This window comes from Hyperolius riggenbachi, chromosome 7 (genome assembly GCF_040937935.1).
Source record: "Hyperolius riggenbachi isolate aHypRig1 chromosome 7, aHypRig1.pri, whole genome shotgun sequence".
Lineage (NCBI taxonomy): Eukaryota > Metazoa > Chordata > Amphibia > Anura > Hyperoliidae > Hyperolius > Hyperolius riggenbachi.
Window position 1 is genome coordinate 116,907,901 of NC_090652.1, and position 17,500 is coordinate 116,925,400.

The 17,500-nt window shown below is 43.7% G+C and overlaps 1 protein-coding gene across 1 annotated transcript in view; it reads right to left on the reverse strand.

Annotated features, from left to right (window-relative positions):
- The window catches only part of USP42 (ubiquitin specific peptidase 42), a 69,318-nt gene that overhangs the window by 248 nt on the left and 51,570 nt on the right, over positions 1 to 17,500 (reverse strand). The window contains exons 5-11 of the mRNA XM_068247316.1: positions 16,841 to 16,845; positions 15,248 to 15,348; positions 14,975 to 15,107; positions 12,853 to 13,539; positions 10,707 to 10,801; positions 7,853 to 8,553; positions 1 to 1,068 (exon numbers count right to left, since the gene is read on the reverse strand). The exon at positions 1 to 1,068 is cut by the window's left edge and continues 248 nt beyond it. Of these exons, the coding sequence (XP_068103417.1) occupies positions 1,061 to 1,068; positions 7,853 to 8,553; positions 10,707 to 10,801; positions 12,853 to 13,539; positions 14,975 to 15,107; positions 15,248 to 15,348; positions 16,841 to 16,845 (1,730 nt within the window). The 3' untranslated portion in view covers positions 1 to 1,060. The remainder of the gene's footprint in view (positions 1,069 to 7,852; positions 8,554 to 10,706; positions 10,802 to 12,852; positions 13,540 to 14,974; positions 15,108 to 15,247; positions 15,349 to 16,840; positions 16,846 to 17,500) is intronic.

Below are 17,500 nucleotides of genomic sequence, written 5' to 3' on the forward strand. Positions count from 1 at the left end.
TCCTTTTCTGACGTAGTATTTAAATAAAATCACAGTATGAAGTACTGAACTCCTGGGCATTAATACAGGATAACCTGTCGCCCGTTTAAAACCTCTCCAACAGAAAAAAGGCGTCCGTTTAAGGTCCATGATCTTAAATTAAAAAATAAAACTAATCTCATTCAAAAGACAACAAATCAACATTCACGAACGACAAATGAGCAATTCCTGTTTTGTGGAATGTGTATGTAAAATGGGACTTATCCTCCATACACAACAGGGAGAGGGGAAGGAGCGAGGAGCTGGAGAGAAAAATTCTCCTAATAGGATCCTCTCGCTTGGATTCTCAGCGCTCAGTCGGCTAGGCGTTGAATTGTGGAGTAATTTGAAAAAAAAAAAATGCTAGGATCCCTCAAGCCTCTGTGAAGGTGTAACGTGTGGAAATAAAACATGCCGTGTAATACACACATAATCCTGAGTCTCTTAGTAAGCAGCATTTGAGAGTACATGTTCCTGGGTCTTCTCCACTTGCAATCATACTTCAGACAAGTGTTCAGCTCTTGAGTTATTGAGTTGAACGAAGGTGGTCTCAAAGAAAAGGGAACCGTTTGGAAAATACTTGTGGTAAAGGTCTTCACAGGGTTTTGAGAATCAGCACCAGGTCTGATCATTTTGTTCATTATACACAGGGTGGAATGGAGAACTATGTTGGTCTGTCTCCATATGACCATGCTGCACACTCCATCAATGGGACACTGAACATCAAGGCCAATGAGCCCAATCTGACATTTTGCTTAGACTGTGATCACCTGTGGGCATCTGGAAGGATATTAAGGGCTATTTGACTAATTCTAGGGGGAAAAGGGGAAACTGGACCTGAGAGAGGGGGAGTGAGTAACCAATGGCTGGAGTCTAAGGATAGGACTACATTTTAGCCTGTCAGCTCTTCTTAGGGAACGCACCAAGTGTGGGCTATTGATGGGACATTCTAACTGAAGATTCCCCTCACGGTTTTCTCCAAGTCATAGCAACGTTCCAATCCAGTGTTTCCAGGCGTCAACGTGTGCAAGATGCTATGTTCTCATTGGTCTAAAAAGAATACAAAAAAAAAAAAAAAAAGTCAAGCAAAAAACAGAATAGACACTAAAAACAAAAAACAAAACAAAAAAACACTGCAAAGAAATAAAAAAGGAGAACTGTAGACTGTCTGTCAGGACAGTGATTTGATTCATAGAAATCCTCAATGTGTAATACTGATTGAAAGCAAACTTGACTATGTATGTATAAATGCAATTAAACCAGTACTGTAGAGATGTGTTATGCAGGCATTGTACATCACCTGCCTATCTTTTCTTTACAACTACCAGCAATTTGTATCACAGCATCCTTCCTCAGACTGCAATGCAAGTTTGAGATGCAAACACTCAGCTAGAAGACAGGTGACAGCTATACAATCATTACCAGGGCTGTGGAGTCGGCAAAAAAATTCCACGACTCAGACTCCTCAGTTTAGGATTCCACCGACTCAGACTCCTCATTTGCATATTACAATCTTGTTAATTGAAAGTATGTAACATGAAATTCGTCTAACTGCCAACGCTTAGGAATTTTAAAAGACAACTGAAGTGAGAATATGTAGACTGCCATATTTATTCCCTTTAGTCATAGTCATAGACTAAAACTAGTCATTGGTAAACTAGTACTAGTACTTGTAAAAGGTACAGACCGGAACAAAGAACATGGATCAGGCCCTAGGCAATGTAACTGTGGGTACATGTAAGAGTGATGTGCAGGTACTTTGCAGGGGAATGAGGGGATTCTTCCTCTATTACACATTCTTCATGCACAATCTGAACCAGGTTTATGAGTGATAGCCAACACCTCTGCCTCTGTGTTCAATGTGCACAACATTCTCAGTGGATTCCCTGCAGCTCTGTGGGGAGTGCATATGAGATGAAATTAAAGTTTTATACATACCTGGGTGTTCCTCCAGCCCCCTTCAGGCTAATCAGTCCCTCGTTGTCCTCCTCCGCCACCTGAATGTTGTGCTACCAGTCCAGGTACTGGAGCCAGTCTGGCATAGTGCGCATGCACACACTCTGCCACCAGGAGGAGCAGGTGCAGAACACTTCTGGCTGTAGGAGCGGCACGTGGCCGGACTGCGCTGACTGGCCTAATTACCGGGACTCATAGCAGAAGATCCAGGTGGTGGAGAAGGACAGCGAGGGACTGATTAGCCTGAAGGGGGCTGGAGGAACACCCAGGTATGTATAAAACTTTTCTTTTCATCCGTCTCAGGTACCCTTTATTTCGTAGTCAAACCAAATTTTAACATATCAAATTATTTGATTTCATGAGCAAAGAGAGTGCGTGTACATTTGCATAATTCAGCATCAACGCAGAATTATTTCCATCTCATTGACCATCTCTATTAGTGACACGGCTACACATCAGGCTTTATTCTTACAGCACAGATGTTTTGTAGTATATATAAGAGATTCCTGTGAACATATATACAGGGCTGTGGAGTTGGTCCAAAAATCCACCGACTCCGACTCCTCAGTTTAGGATTCCACCGACTCAGACTCCTCGACTCCGACTCCTCTAATTTGCATATTACAATTTTGTTGATTAAAAGTATGTAACATGAAATTTGTCTCTTAACTGCCAACGCTTAGGAATTTTACAAGACAACTGAAGTGAGAAGGATATGTAGACTACTATATTTATTCCCTTTAGACTAAAACTAGTCCTTGGTAAGAGTACTTGTAAAAGGTACAAACCGGAACAAAGAACATCTATCAGGCCCTAGGCAATGTAAGTGTGTGTACATCTAAGAATGATGTGCAGGTACTCTGCAGGGGAATGAGGAGATTGTTAAAGACAACACCTCTGTGTTCAATGTGCACAGCATTCTCAGTGGATTCCCTGCAGCTCTGTGGGGAGTGCATATGTAGAGTATAGTACTACTGTGTAACAAAGTAAACCTGAGACAGATGAAATTAAAGTTTTATATATACCTGGGGCTTCTTCCAGCCGCCTTCAGGATAATCAGTCCCTCGTCGTCCTCCTCCACCACCTGGATCTTCTGCTATGAGTCCAGGTACTTGAGCCAGTTGGGCGTAGTGCGCATGCACACACTCCGCCGCCAGGAGCATACTACACCTGTGCAGCACAATTGCGCAGGTGCAGAATGTTCCTGGCTGTGGGAGCAGCATGCGGCCGGACAGCGCTGACTGGCTGAATTACCAGGACTCATAGCAGAAGATCCGGGTGGTGGAGGACAGCGAGGGACTGATTAGCCTGAAGGGGGCTGGAGGAAGCCCCAGGTATGTATAAAACTTTACTTTTCATCCGTCTCAGTTACCCTTTAATTTGTAGTCACCAAACCAAATTTTAACAACATATCAAATTATTTGATTTCATCAGCAAAGGGAGTGCATACATTTGCATAAATCAGCATCAATGCAGAATTATTTCCATCTCGTTGACCATCTCTATTAGTGACACGGCTACACATCAGGCTTTATACTTACAGCATAGATGTTATTTCGTATATATAAGAGATTCCTGTGTACACATCATATATACAGTCACAATCAGATATGTATATCTGACCTTAAAAATACGGGGACTGCTTTATTGAAGCCGCACAAGTAACTAATTTTGATTGGTTTATTTAATTTTTGTGGACTAAGCACAGCTATTACTGTATATATACATTATTTTTAATGACCATTATCTGAAAAATAGAACATTTTATCATATTTTCTATTTTAATTACAGTTACAAATTCATTAGGAGTCGGAGCATTTTTTCCCGACTCCGACTCCAGGCACCCAAAATTGCCAGACTCCACGACTCCGACTCCACAGCCCTGCATATATACTGTACAGTCACAGTCAGATATTTATATCTGACTTTAAAAATACAGGGACTGCTTTATTGAAGCAGCACAAGTAACTAATTTTGATTGGTCCATTTCATTTTTGTAGATTAAGCACAGCTATTACTGTATATATAAATATTTGTGACTACTATTATCTGAGAAATAGAACATTTTATCATATTTTCTATTTTTATTACAGTTTAAATTCATTAGGAGTCGGTGCATTTTTTTCTCGACTCCGACTCCAGGCACCCAAAATTGCGCCGACTCCACAGCCCTGATCATTACCAGTATGTTGATTTTTTTTTAAATGTTACGTCTGCGTTTTTTTGTTATCTTCCTGTTACTGCTCCCTACAAGGGAAAGTTTACAAGCAATGTATGCTAAAAGAACTACTCTGTTCAATAAAACTCTTGAATCTAGGAGACAGGTGACAGCACAGAGAGGCGAGAGTGGCACAGAGCGGTATTGAGTTAATCTACAGAGTAGCTGAACTTTAGAGTGGCAGGACAGGCGTAAGGATTAGAAAAGAGATTGGCTACACTGAAGCCCAACTCAGATAGCAGCGGGTGTCGCAAGTTAGTGTGAGGAACAAGGTTCAGCTACAATATAGCTGAGCCCAGAGGGCTAGTGTTAGGAGCCAAGGTAGAGGGCAGTAAATTAAAGGCTCCCGACCCCACAGACCGGGTCGGGCTCTCATAACTCCTGTAAAATGTCCGCCTGAGCTGGCCGCGGCTGCACAGACGCTACTGCAGCTGCGCAGCTCTAGGGCCGTGCTCCCCCCCCCCCCCCCCCCCGAACCACACTACAGGTTGTCTCCTGTAGCGTGGATCGGGGGGGGGGGGGGATTTGGAGAGGGGAGGGCCCTAGAGCTGCGCAACCACACTCACGTCTGTGCGGACTGCGCAGCCGCGGCCAGCTCAGGTGGACATATTAGAGGAGGCATGAGAGCCCACCCCGGTCTGTGGGGTCGGGAGCTGGCCCCAGGGGGGCTATTGAGCAGCCGGAACCCGGCGGAACTGCATGGAAGGCGCAGATGGCGTCCTCCGTGCATTCTGCTTGGCTACAGGTACTGAACTTTTTTTCTCCATTTCGCCTCGTAAGTCCTTTAATGTACAGGTAGTTCCTGATTAAAAAACAAGATGGGGACTGTAAGTTAATTTTTAAGTCAGAAAACTGTGCCATCTCTGTCCTGTGTACCACCTCTGTGCCCCCACCCCCCTGGTGCATCCAGTGTCCTGGAACCACCTCTGTCCCCATGCTACCTCATCTCCCTCTGCCTCCACTGCGTCCCTCTGTACCACCTCTGCCCTCCTGTCCTCCCCTTTGAGCCTCCTTCTGTCCTAGTTATGATCGTAAAGGTGCTGTTTTTTTTTTACTCTAAATTCTGCATAAAATTTTGCAATTACAAATAAATTACAATTTTAAAACTGAATTGATTTCACGTAATCCACCCAAACTTGAATAGGGCCCCGATGCTAGATCACAGGTTTGTCTTTAAAATTTATAAAAATGTGTATGCAGAACTTGAAACTCACTAAATATAGTGTACAGCAGCAAAATGTCATTTCATAGAGTTTAACCACTTCAGCCTACAGTGTTCACCTTATGCATCCGAGCAACTTTCACCTCCCATTCATTCGCCAATAACTTTATCACTACTTATCACAATTAATTGATCTATATCTTGTTTTTTTCGCCACTAATTAGGCTTTCTTTGGGTGGTACATTTTGCTAAGAATTCTTTTTTTCTAAATCCATTTAACAGGAAAATTAAGAAATAGAAAAAAATTATTTCTCAGATTTTGGCCATTATAGTTTGAAATTAATACATGCTACCGTAATTAAAACTCATGTATTTTATTTGCCCATTTGTCCCTGTTATTACACCGTTTAAAAGATGTCCCTATCACAATTATGGCGCCGATATTTTATTTAGAAATAAAGGTGCATTTTTTCAATTTGCGTCACTATCACTATTTAGAAGCTTATAATTTAAAAATATATAATATACTCTCTTGACTTGCATATTTAACCACTTCACTACTGAGGGGTTTTACCCCCTGAGCACTAGAGCAATTTTCACCTTTCAGCGCTCCTTCCATTCATTCGTCTATAACTTTATCATTACTTATCGCAATGAAATGAACTATATCTTGTTTTTTCCGCCACCAATTAGGCTTTCTTTAGGTGGGACATTATGCCAAGAATTATTTTATTCTAAATGTGTTTTAATGGGAAAATAGGAAAAATGTGGGAAAAAAATTAATTTTTCAGTTTTCGGCCATTATAGTTTTTAAATAATGCATGCTACTGTAATTAAAACCCATGAAATGTATTTGCCCTTTTGTCCCGGTTATAAAACCGTTTAAAGGGATACTGTAGGAGGGTTGGGGGAAAATGAGCTGAACTTACCAGGGGCTTCTAATAGTCCCCCACAGACATCCTGTGTTGGCGCAGCCACTCACCGATGCTCCGGCCCTGCCTCCAGTTCCCTTCTGGAATTTCTGACTTTAAAGTCTGAAAACCACTGCGCCTGCGTTGCCGTGTCCTCGCTCCCGCTGATGTCACCAGGAGTGTACTGCGCAGACACAGACCATACTGGGCCTGCGCTGTGCGCTCTTGATGACATCAGCGGGATCGAGGACACGGCAACGCAGGCGCAGTGGTTTTCAGACTTTAAAGTCTGAAATTCCAGAAGTGAACCGGAGGCGGGGCCGGAGCATCGGTGAGTGACTGCGCCAACACAGGATGTCTGCAGGGGACCGTTAGAAGCCCCGGGTAAGTTCAACTCATTTTCCCCCTGACCCCCCTACAGTATCCCTTTAAATTCTGTCCCTATCACAATGTTTGGCACCAATATTTTATTTGGAAATAAAGGTGCATTTTTTTCAGTTTTGCGCCCATCCCTAATTACAAGCCCATAGTTTATAAATTAACAGTGTTATACCCTCTTGACAAATATTTAAAAAAGTTCAATTCCTAAGGTAACTATTTATGTATTTTTTTTAATTGTAAATTTTTTAATTTTTTTTTTTAATTACAAAAAAAAAAAAAAAAAGGGGGGAGTGTGGGAGGTAATGAGTTAATTTTTTGTGTAACACTTATTTCTATGTAAAAAATGCTTAGGGTGTAGTTTTACTATTTGGCCACAAGAGGGCAACAGTAACTTTTTGTTTATTGCGACCTGCGAGCGTCCTTCCGGATGCTCACAGGAAGTACTGGGAGGCTTTGAGTTTTTTTTTTTTTTCACAATGATCGCGCTGCCCATCGGAGAGCAGCGGATCATTGCGGGGCTTAGATCAACGAACGGGAATGGATTTTCCCGTTCATTGATCTCCGGGCAACGGCGTGTTTACTAGCGGCGGGCGGCGTGTTTACGAGCGGTAGCGCAGAAAGTACGGATTTCTCCGTCCCTGGGGGTTAAAGGATGGAAAAAGGGACGGAGAAATTCGTACGGGCGGGGGTAAAGTGGTTAAAAAGTTTAGACCCTTATTACAATAAAAAATGTTTTTATTAAAATGTATTTGGGTAATTTTTGGTGTGGGAGGTAAACTGCTAATTTTAAATGTAAAATAAAGTAATTATTTAATAAAAAATATATGTGGGTGTAGTTTATTTACTACAGTAAAAAAAAGTCCTGGAAGCAAACAATCTCGCCTCCAGGAAGAAGGAAGAGAATTTTTTTTTTTTTTTTGTACAGCGCGCCTCAGGCTGCAGGAGCAGCACAGTCTATCTGGATGGTTATATCCGTCCAGATAGACTTTAGTGGTAAAAGAACATTTTTTTTTTCCCTTATAATTTTGTGTAAAAAAAAAAAAAAAAAAAAAAAATCACTTGTTCCCACAAAATAGGCCATTTGTATTGGCGGGACGTTTGTAAGTCAGGGACTACCTGTATTTACTGCAGGAATATAAGTGCAGCTGCAGAAGAGGGGCCAATAGGTCGTTAGCGAAAGACTGCAAAGCAGAGTTTATCACATACCACGAGGCCATTCGGGAGGTGAGCGGTTGTGATTAGCTAGGCGTTTGGATCCCCGATCATAGTCGTCCTCTCCTGAGCTGCCATCATGATGGTACCGTCTCTTTGAGCTCCCGTAATCTTGGTGGTAGTTGGAATAACCATTGGAATAACCGTTGAATTTCCTATGATGATGGTAGGAATCGGGATGACGTGGATAAAAGGATGAGTGATGGTTGTTGTAGCCATAATCACGCCCTCTGTTGTGGGGGAACCATCCTGATTTATAGTCCTTCCCAGGCCAATAGTCCCTTTCATAATGCACCCGATGTTCTCTGTGGGGAGAATTCCACCTCCGCTGTCTGTCCCTGCTCCTCGATCGCTCCCTTTTAGAATGGTAATAGGTATATGGATAGCGCTCGCCAGTTCTCCCTCTGCTCCTAGACCGCTGACGCTCATAGTCTCTGTGTTTGTAGTGTCCACCATTGTAATAATCCCTGTGTCTGTATTCTCTGCCATCAGATGACCTATACCGATCAGATCTGGATCTGTCAAAGCTTGGTGAATGCCGCTCTCCGTTCCTTTTATAGTCTTCTGAGGACCCAGAAGATGGTGGCAGTGACTTGTTAACTGAAGCACTCTCAGAGTCAGATAATCTGACATTATTATCCATGTTCTGTTCGGCTTCCGGTTCCATTAGAGAGGTTTCTGTTCTCAACAGGTTCCTAATACAAAGAGAAATGAAAAACATGTTTGCATTGCTTTCATGTAAAGCTTTAGTACTTTGTATATTTAACTCACCAGTAGAAAGCCTCTGGTAAGTCCAAAAGCTTCCATGGTAGCTGTAAACCTAGGACAAGGCCTTGCTGAACAGATTTCTTGTGGCCACACTTCAACAGTGTAAGAGTACATCCAGACTGGGCATGTGAGTGAGGTCCATGCATGCCCAGCAGAACAAAACAATTGTTAAAGAAAAAAAAAAAAGCAGTGCACAAGCAGCCTCGTTCTAATGGGCATGCATGGACCTTACTGATCAAGTATAAAGGCCCAGATATATGCAAGGCCCAGTTCACATTAGCAGTAAAAAATGGTCAGTTCCCCGATCGGAAGGGAACGGATCCAATGTTAACCTATGGATCCATTCACATCCGTCTGTTCAAAAAGATCCATTCCACACGATCCGCTGAATGGAACGCAAGTTTCTTGCAGCACCAATTTTTCCGGACTGCTGAGCTCAGCGGAAAGGAAACGGAAGCTGAAGCGCTGCCCTGGGGGCAATGAAAAAAACGGAGCGTTTCACTTTGCTGATGGGAGTCCGGGGGCAGTTGTGTAACAGAGCAGAAAGAGTGAAAACTGATCGGCTGGTGATCAAATACGTTTTAACATCTATTTGCCACTGTAACGCCAGTGTGAACCGGGCCGTAAGCCTCAACAATAGTGTAATGGCTGGATAGTGTAATGGTTAAGGGCTCTGCCTCTGACACAGGAGACCTGGGTTCAAATCTAGGCTCTGCCTGTTCAGTAAGCCAGCACCTATTTCAGTAAGGAGTTTCTTGGGCAAGTCTCCTTAACACTGCTACTGCCTATAGAGCGCGCCCTAGTGGCTGTCTCGCAAGCGCTTTGAGTCCGACAGGAGAAAGGCGCTATACAAATACTGCCATTATAATAAAAAATGTCATATGAAGGAACTGTGGGCTCAAAGACTATCTGGGAAGCCTATGGGCCGTCCAGAGGCGTTCCACTACTGAGGCAAGTACAGCATCTAAATTTTACTTCCCTTCCAAAAATCACAGGTTCTCTTTAAGGGAAAACTGTAATGAGGGATATGGAGGCTGCCCTATTTCCTTTTAAACAATACCAGTTACTTGGCAGTCCTGCTGATCTATCTGGCTGCAGTAGTGTCTAAATAACAGAAACAAGCATGCAGCTAATCTTGTCAGACAATATTAGAAACACCTGATATGCTGCATGCTTGTTTGGGGTCTATGGCTAAATGAATTAGCGGCAGAGCAACAGCAGGATGACCAGGCAACTGGTATTGTTTAAACGGAAATAAATATGACAACCACCACATCCCTCCTGTTACAGTTGTCCTTTAATAAAGATTGTCACTTATTGTGTTCATGGTGGAATTAATTTGTCATATGCCTTTAAAAAGAGAACCCAAGGTGAGTTTCTGCCATCAATATTAGGACACAGAGGCACATTCTCCATACAATTCCCATCCTCTGCGTCCTTACAGTGTGCCCCCACTCTCTCTCCCCCCCGTACTCTGCTGTCCCCCAATATAAAAACCGCAAGGCTAGCAACACGCAGATTGTCGCTAGTTGGCCGTTTACCTTTAGGCTGCCATTCAGCGCCGCTCCCCCACCTCCTCTATAGCACGGCTCCTTGTCTGTGTTCCTTCCCGCCCCGCCTCTGTAAGCCATTTGGAGGAAGCTTACCAAAACGGTAAGGGACACAGGCGGGGAGCCGCGCTATAGAGGAGGTGGGGGAGCCGCGGTGAGTGGTAGCCAAAAAGGTAAACAGCCGACTAGCAACAATCTGGGTGTCGCTAGCCCGGCGGTTTTTATATTGGGGGACAGCACGGGTGGAGAGTGGGGGGCACACTGTAAAGACGCAGAGGCTGGGCATTGTATGCAGAATGTTCTTCTGTGTCCTAACATTGAGGTCACAAACCCACGGTTCTCTAGCTGATATATTTGAACTTAAATTGTTTTAGCATATGAAATATCTAAGATGAGTGACCATATTTAACTTGCTATATAATAATCACTGTTTTGATGACACTACCGTACAATATACAGTGCTGGTTTGCCTAGTTCTACTCTGAAAACTATTTGACAGGATGCTTGGAGTGAAGGGGGGTTTAAATTACCTTTGCTCCGATGGTGTGCTTTCACACGGATATCCAGACGGCGAGACTGCTGTTGTAGTTGTGTCCTCATTGACAAAATTTAATGAAGGTTCAGACTAAAAAGACAAAAACAAAATAGGCTTGTTAGATACAAAGATGCAACCAGCATTAAACATAAGGGGCCACAATCACAAACAGTCTATGAGGCAGGCCAAATTGTTTATTAAGATTTAACATTTTAGTAAACCGTTTCAAACCAAGTGGTAGAACTATAGCCACTGTGGTGGGCCTGCTCCTCCCCCTTCTGCAGTGGAGTACTGTGGTTGGTTTGGGTTTCCTCTGATCTCCCTGAGAGACACACACTCCATGCTGCATACCTCTGGCTCCTGAGGCACAGCACAGAGCAGGCGCCTGCCAGAGAACATAGAAGAGAAAACGCATAACTAGAGCAGGTAAATATTTCACCACTCTGCTGCACTACTCTGCAGGGAGATGGTGTCGGAGGGTGTGTAGGTCTGTGTCTTACAAGTTAATGGGGGTTTGGTCTAAGGAGAGGGGCCCCTTGCTACTTTTGGTTGGGGGTGTTCCAAGGGTTATTGCTGCACCTCAAATCAAACAATGTTTCAATGAGAAACAGTGTGCTGTCGTTCTACAGCTGCTTACAATGATGGACATTTGATACGTTCGAGGGCCACATGAAATGGCATGGAGGGTCGCATTCTGCCTACAAGCCTCGAGATAGTTTGTGCTTAAAGTGTGCCAGAACTGGAATAAAGTAAACATTTTATACATACCTGGGGCTTCCTCCAGTCCCATGTGCTGGGATCGCTCCCACGCCGCCGTCCTCAGGCTTCTCCCTCTTCGGTACCAGGTACGGTTACTTCCCCCGTCATGGCCAGTCTGCGAAGAGAAGTGCACTCTCTACGTATCTCTCCAGCGGCTGCTGAAGAGATGTAAATAGTGCATTTCACTTGTGTCAGACTGGCCGCAACTGGAGGAAGTAACGAAACCCGGTACCGAAGAGGAAGAAGCCTGAGGACGGTGGCGTGGGAGAGATCCCAGCGCATGGGACTGGAGGAAGCCCCAGGTATGTATAAAATGTTTACTTTATTCCAGCTCCGGTTTCCTTTAAAATTTTTCATCACCAAAACAATGGTTACTGCTTGTATCTGTTGAAAATGACCCCTGACATTGCTGGCAATCTGTTTCTCTTTCTCGCTGAGGATCCAAGAAAAGCTACGAGTAACGTGTTGGTCTATTAATACCAACATGGCCTACAGTGGTTTACTCTACACAACCAACAAGTAAATTCAAGGTGTATGCTACAACTGGTAAGGGCTATGCAAATTAACAGGTGTTGAGCCGCCGGCTGGTCTATGTAACATATGGCCACTAGGTCTACAGACACAGCTCATGCTGATACGTATGAGCTTAAAAACAGTGGAGAAAAAACAACTTCTTTGAACTGAATTTCTAAGTTGATTGAACATATACCGTGGCATTGCCTAATAGGGAAAATGGACTTGCAGACCTGGCAGTGCAAATAATATTCTTGATTTGCACTCCTTTTACCCTCTGAGAGGAAGTTAGCAATTATGGTGCATTAATAGGACTATGTAGTGCTATATTTGTGCAGGTAATGCTTCCGCATCATTATATGCCACCTGAAGTGACCCTGTAGTGGATCAATGTGTAACGAATATTACCACTATGGATGGTCTATGAGATTACAATTGTTCCAAGTTTATGCAGATTTTATGCAAATTTATGCAGCTTGAAAATGGAACAGTCAAATCATGCAGCAGCTTCATTCCATTGGTCCGTTTTCAACCGGCATACAAAGCCTAAATTTGCATCAACTCATAATCTGTTTTATTGATCATCTCTAGTTACACCTGAATGCTGTCACTAGCCAGATCACGCTATGGACGGCCACTGACTCTCCCCCTCCCAATGTTACCACTGCCTAACCTCTGCATTGGTGTCACAGCCAGGCTGTGATGCAGGGGAGCCTGGCCAAGTGAAAGCCGAGGCCTGGCTGGACTTCTGAATCGGAAGTCCACCAAACATTGGGAAGTTGCCAGGGCAGCCTGATGGGCGACACTAATGCTGCATGTGTATGCACTGTTACAGTATTTGAAATAGACCACAAAACTGTAATACTTACATCTTTAGACAATTCACACAAGCTGGTCGAAGCATTTGATTCTAAATAGGCCTCACTATTTTGGGAATTTGATACTACAGGATCAAATGTGTCATGGTTAGGGAGGTCACTTTCAAGAGATGGACTGGATTCCAGAGTTGTTGCTACTTCCTCCGCTAAAGTCATAGACCTGTCCGGTGTATCTGTAAGTGCGCTATGGCCGTTTGTGGTAACCGTTTCATCTCCACACTTCCCACTCCACCTTCTCTTGCGTATCCCCTTCTGTTCTTCTTCAGACTCTTCAGAAGACTCTGTACCATAGGGAACCAGCAAGCTAGATGTTACTTTAGACTTTCCATTGACTAATGTTCCACGATTCAACCTAATTGGAGCGTGTTTTGACTCGGAGTGTGCAGGGACACTTGAGGTAGATAGTGTGGGACAGGATTTAATAGCCATAGATGTCAGGCTTGAACTATTGGTGGATTCCATCTTGGGGGCATCGTGAAGAGACAGTCCTGGGTGGACAGGATGTGGCTTGTTGATGGTAATGGTAATCTTTTGTTTTTTGACAGTCGAGTTGATGGACACTTGCCGGTTAACTGGCACTGCACCCATTGGCCTTTTAACATTAGTACAGTTATTGTTCAGAACTGTGCCATTCACTGTAGATTTGGGTGATCGATTTCCATTCATATGTTTAACATTCTGCTACAGAGGGAAAAAAGGAGGAAAAAAATGTATAGGAGTTAAACTGGCCATACACATAAATTTCCACTCAATGTTCCACAATGATTGATTCCTTTCTGAAAAAAAAAAATCAATTCAGAAGGAATTGATTCCTACTATACACTGCACAACAATTTCCAATAGATTTCAGAAGGGAATCTATAAAAACAAATCAATTGTTTGAACTGCATAGTTCCACTGTTCGATGCAGTGCAAAGCTATAGGCCATAGATCTGTCAATGCTCTTGCCCCGTCCCTGGTTATTTTATATTTTCCATCCTGTCCGATTACTACTTTAGAACGATTTTTAATCAAAATCGATAAAAAAAAAAAAATCAATCTGACATTTTGGGGACTCTTAACAGCAGATGAATTGAATCTGCAAGGAATCAAATGAGAAAGTCGGTGAGTGTATACCCACCATAAGATATTTATAAATCAATCAACATGGGATTTATAAATTAATCAGTAATCTTAAAGGAGTGGTCCAAGGAGAATAAATAAAAATCCACTTACCTGGGGCTTCCTCCAGCCCCTGGCAGCCACACCTCCGGTGGCTCCTGGTGCCCTACGGTGAAGCTGCCAACCTGACGTCGGCATCTGCTTGCAATTCACCATGCGGCTAAGTTATACTGAAGTCATCGAGGCAGTACTGCGCAGGCACATAACTGCTGCATCTGCGCAGTACAGTCCGGATGACGTCAGCACGACTCAGCTGCTCGCGCAGTGGATATCTTGCGCTGGAGGGGACCCTGAACCACAAGCGTGGAGCAGAGCTACGGCGAGGGCACAGGACGGCTGGCAGGGGCTGGAGAAAGCCCAGGTAAGTGGATTTTTTAATTTCTACACAGCTCTGATGTATCCTTTAAAGCAAACATGTGCGGAAGGAGAGAAATACAGATACAGCACAGCCTCTGGATCCTTTAGAGACATCAACCAATTCTCCTCCACCCCAGCATTAGGAAAAACACACACACACACACACACACACACACACACACACACACACTTTTGTACAAGAACAAGCATGGCCGTATGCAGTAGCAAAGAGCAGATCTGAATAGTGACAGGCTGAACTTATATATAGAGCGAACCACCCTATTCTGGTTCCATAATTACAGTAAACAGGATGGACCAATTCCAAGTTGCAAACATTGGCATAAAATTAACAAGAAACTTGCAATACCTTGAAATTAGTACCGTCTCATCGACCATCTACATTACCAACTTATTACACAAGATGGGAGGAATTTCAGAATTTAAATCATTACCTGTCCAATTTTTATCACCCTGTAAAGCTATAAATGCACTGCTGGAACATTCTGCAGCACTTGCCAATATTTTTTTTAGTCTATCTTGTTTCAGGGCAAGCAAGGAGAAATTCGGTTGAGGACACTATATGACAGGTTCTCACCTTGATGACCTGCTGGGGTCCCATGAAGGAGAACTTCGATACTCCAGCCCTCTGACTACAGCTGGGTTGTGGGGAATTGGGGCTAGCAGACTGAAGTGTGTATGATGTATCACCATTCGGAACATTTTGGGATCTGCAATATAAGTAGAAAATGTGAAGACAATACAAAAAAAAAAGAAAAAAAAAAGAAAAAAAAAAAAAAAAGAAAGACTTTCATCTCATTTAGGAGTAAGAAGTTTTCACAAGGAGAGATGTAGGTTTGGTGAAACATACCTGATGTAAAACAGAAGGTATGCCTGCTGGTTCAGCACAGTCCTGATGTCTACACTGGACACAATGGAATCATTCATAAGATACCACTGGTCATTACTGGCCTGCAAAACACAATATAGCACATAAACACACATGTTGTAGAGTACCAAAAATACATATTTACTGAAACAGAAAACAATTCCCCAAAATGTTCACCTGCGTCATATACATTTTATAAGGCACATCTTCCACCACTTCACAAGTAATGAACTATATGGTGTCTTGAGAAAAAGATTTATTTTTAGGCAAACTACCCTTAAAGTGAACCTGAGGTGAAAATAAACTGATGTAACAAACAATTATATTTATCCTCCTAATCGACTAAATTACTATCCTCCTAATCAACTTAAAACGACTTCAAGTATCCTATGGTTATTTTTGTAAATGCTTAAATATAAAAGTAGGTTGAATGTTTCAGGGCCCTTTTCCACTAGCAACCACAAACGCTAGCGATTGCGATTTTTCATTTACATTGCATTATCACTCAAAAAATTTTTAAAAAATAAATAAATCGCTCCAGAAAGATTGCGATTTCCAAATCAAATCACTATAGTGGAAAATACTTCTCATGATTTCTATGATAAAGTAACAACCGTAGCGATTTAAAAATCACTAGCGATTTGCAATTCAGCTGTGTAGTGGAAAAAGGCCCTTACTGTCTCTAATCAGTGGCAGCCTATTAAGTGTACCAGCATGAACTATTGACCTCTTTATCTCTGTCCTCTGAGCTCAGAAGTTGAATTTTGCTAGGGAAACGTTTATGGTTGTAATTTGCTCATCAGTGATGTTTACTATATTCCCAGAGGAGACAGAAGCTGTCACTTCCATGCCTAGACGTTAAAGGTAGCCATACACTGGTCGATTTGCCATCAGATTCGACCAACAGATAGACCCCTCTCTGATCGAATCTGATCAGAGAGGGATCATATGGCTACCTTTACTGCAAACAGATTGTGAACAGATTTCAGCCTGAAACCGTTCACAATCTGTTGTGGTGGTGCTGCTGCCGCCGCTCCCGCCCGCATACATACATACATAACCTGCTCCGCCGGCATGACTGCCCCCGGTCACGGCTGCTCCGTCTCCGCTCTGGTCTCCAGGTCCGGCATGCTTTACTTCTTCCTGCCCGGCAGGAAGTTTAAACAGTAGAGCGCCCTGAATCATGCCGGAGACCAGAGCGGAGACGGAGCAGCGGTGACCGGGGGCAGTCGCGCCGGCGGAGCAGGTAATGTATTGCCGCTCTATTGCGTCGGTCGTCCGGCACTCGAACGCCGCTAGCGACGCGCTCCCTACCCGCGGGCGATCGACGGTAATTTTCCGCACGGAGCGATTGACGGGATCAGACGAAATGGATCGAAATTCGGCGTGTAGCGCAAACGATTGGCAGCAGATTCGATCCCAGTGATCGAATCTGCTGTCGAAACGGCGGCAAATCGGGTCAGTGTATGGCCAGCTTAACTCATTCAAACAGCAAAATAAAAGAGCCCAGTTATTGTTTTGTATTGTACATACACATTTGTAACATCTTGCCTCGGGAACACTTTAAAAAGGTACCTGGACTGATATGAGAAAGGAGATAAACATACATAAGTGAGCAGTTCCAAGCCTACATGGGATTATGCAGTGTTCCTTTATTTTCATTGTAAGGGCTAAGAGCACATGGCTGTAATTGCCACTTGTTCTTCAGTCAGGTTTACTCTCACTACTAACCAGTTACAAGCCATAATACTATTGCATGCCAGAGAACAGCTTCTGAGTGCAGGGCAGTGTTCTCCCCAGAGCCTTTCAGCTGGGCGGAGCGCCCACCTGACCCTGCCCTCCCGCCCGGCTGCCGTTTGCCCTGGTCTGTAGCAAAGTTACTTCCTCCTCTTGAATCATTACAGCAGCAGCGGCTGTGTCTGTGCAGCCAGCTCGCTGTCAGGGACGCTCTCTCCACCCTCTTCCCCAGCTCCCATCGTAGTGTAGAGTAGTGGAGAGGCGGGGCGGGGAAAGGTCCTGTGAAGTTAAGCAGGAGAGATAAAGTTGTACTGTGGGACGCCTGTCTCTATTCATTCCGAACGGCAAGTCTCCTGTCATTACGGGGGAGGAGGGCTGTCTCGCAGCCGTTGCTGTGCTAAATGCCTTTTATATTCAGACAGCACTAGATTAGCTTCACACTCTTGCACAGTACTGACCTCCCTAATGACTAACTAGTGAGACGTGGAGAGGAGAACT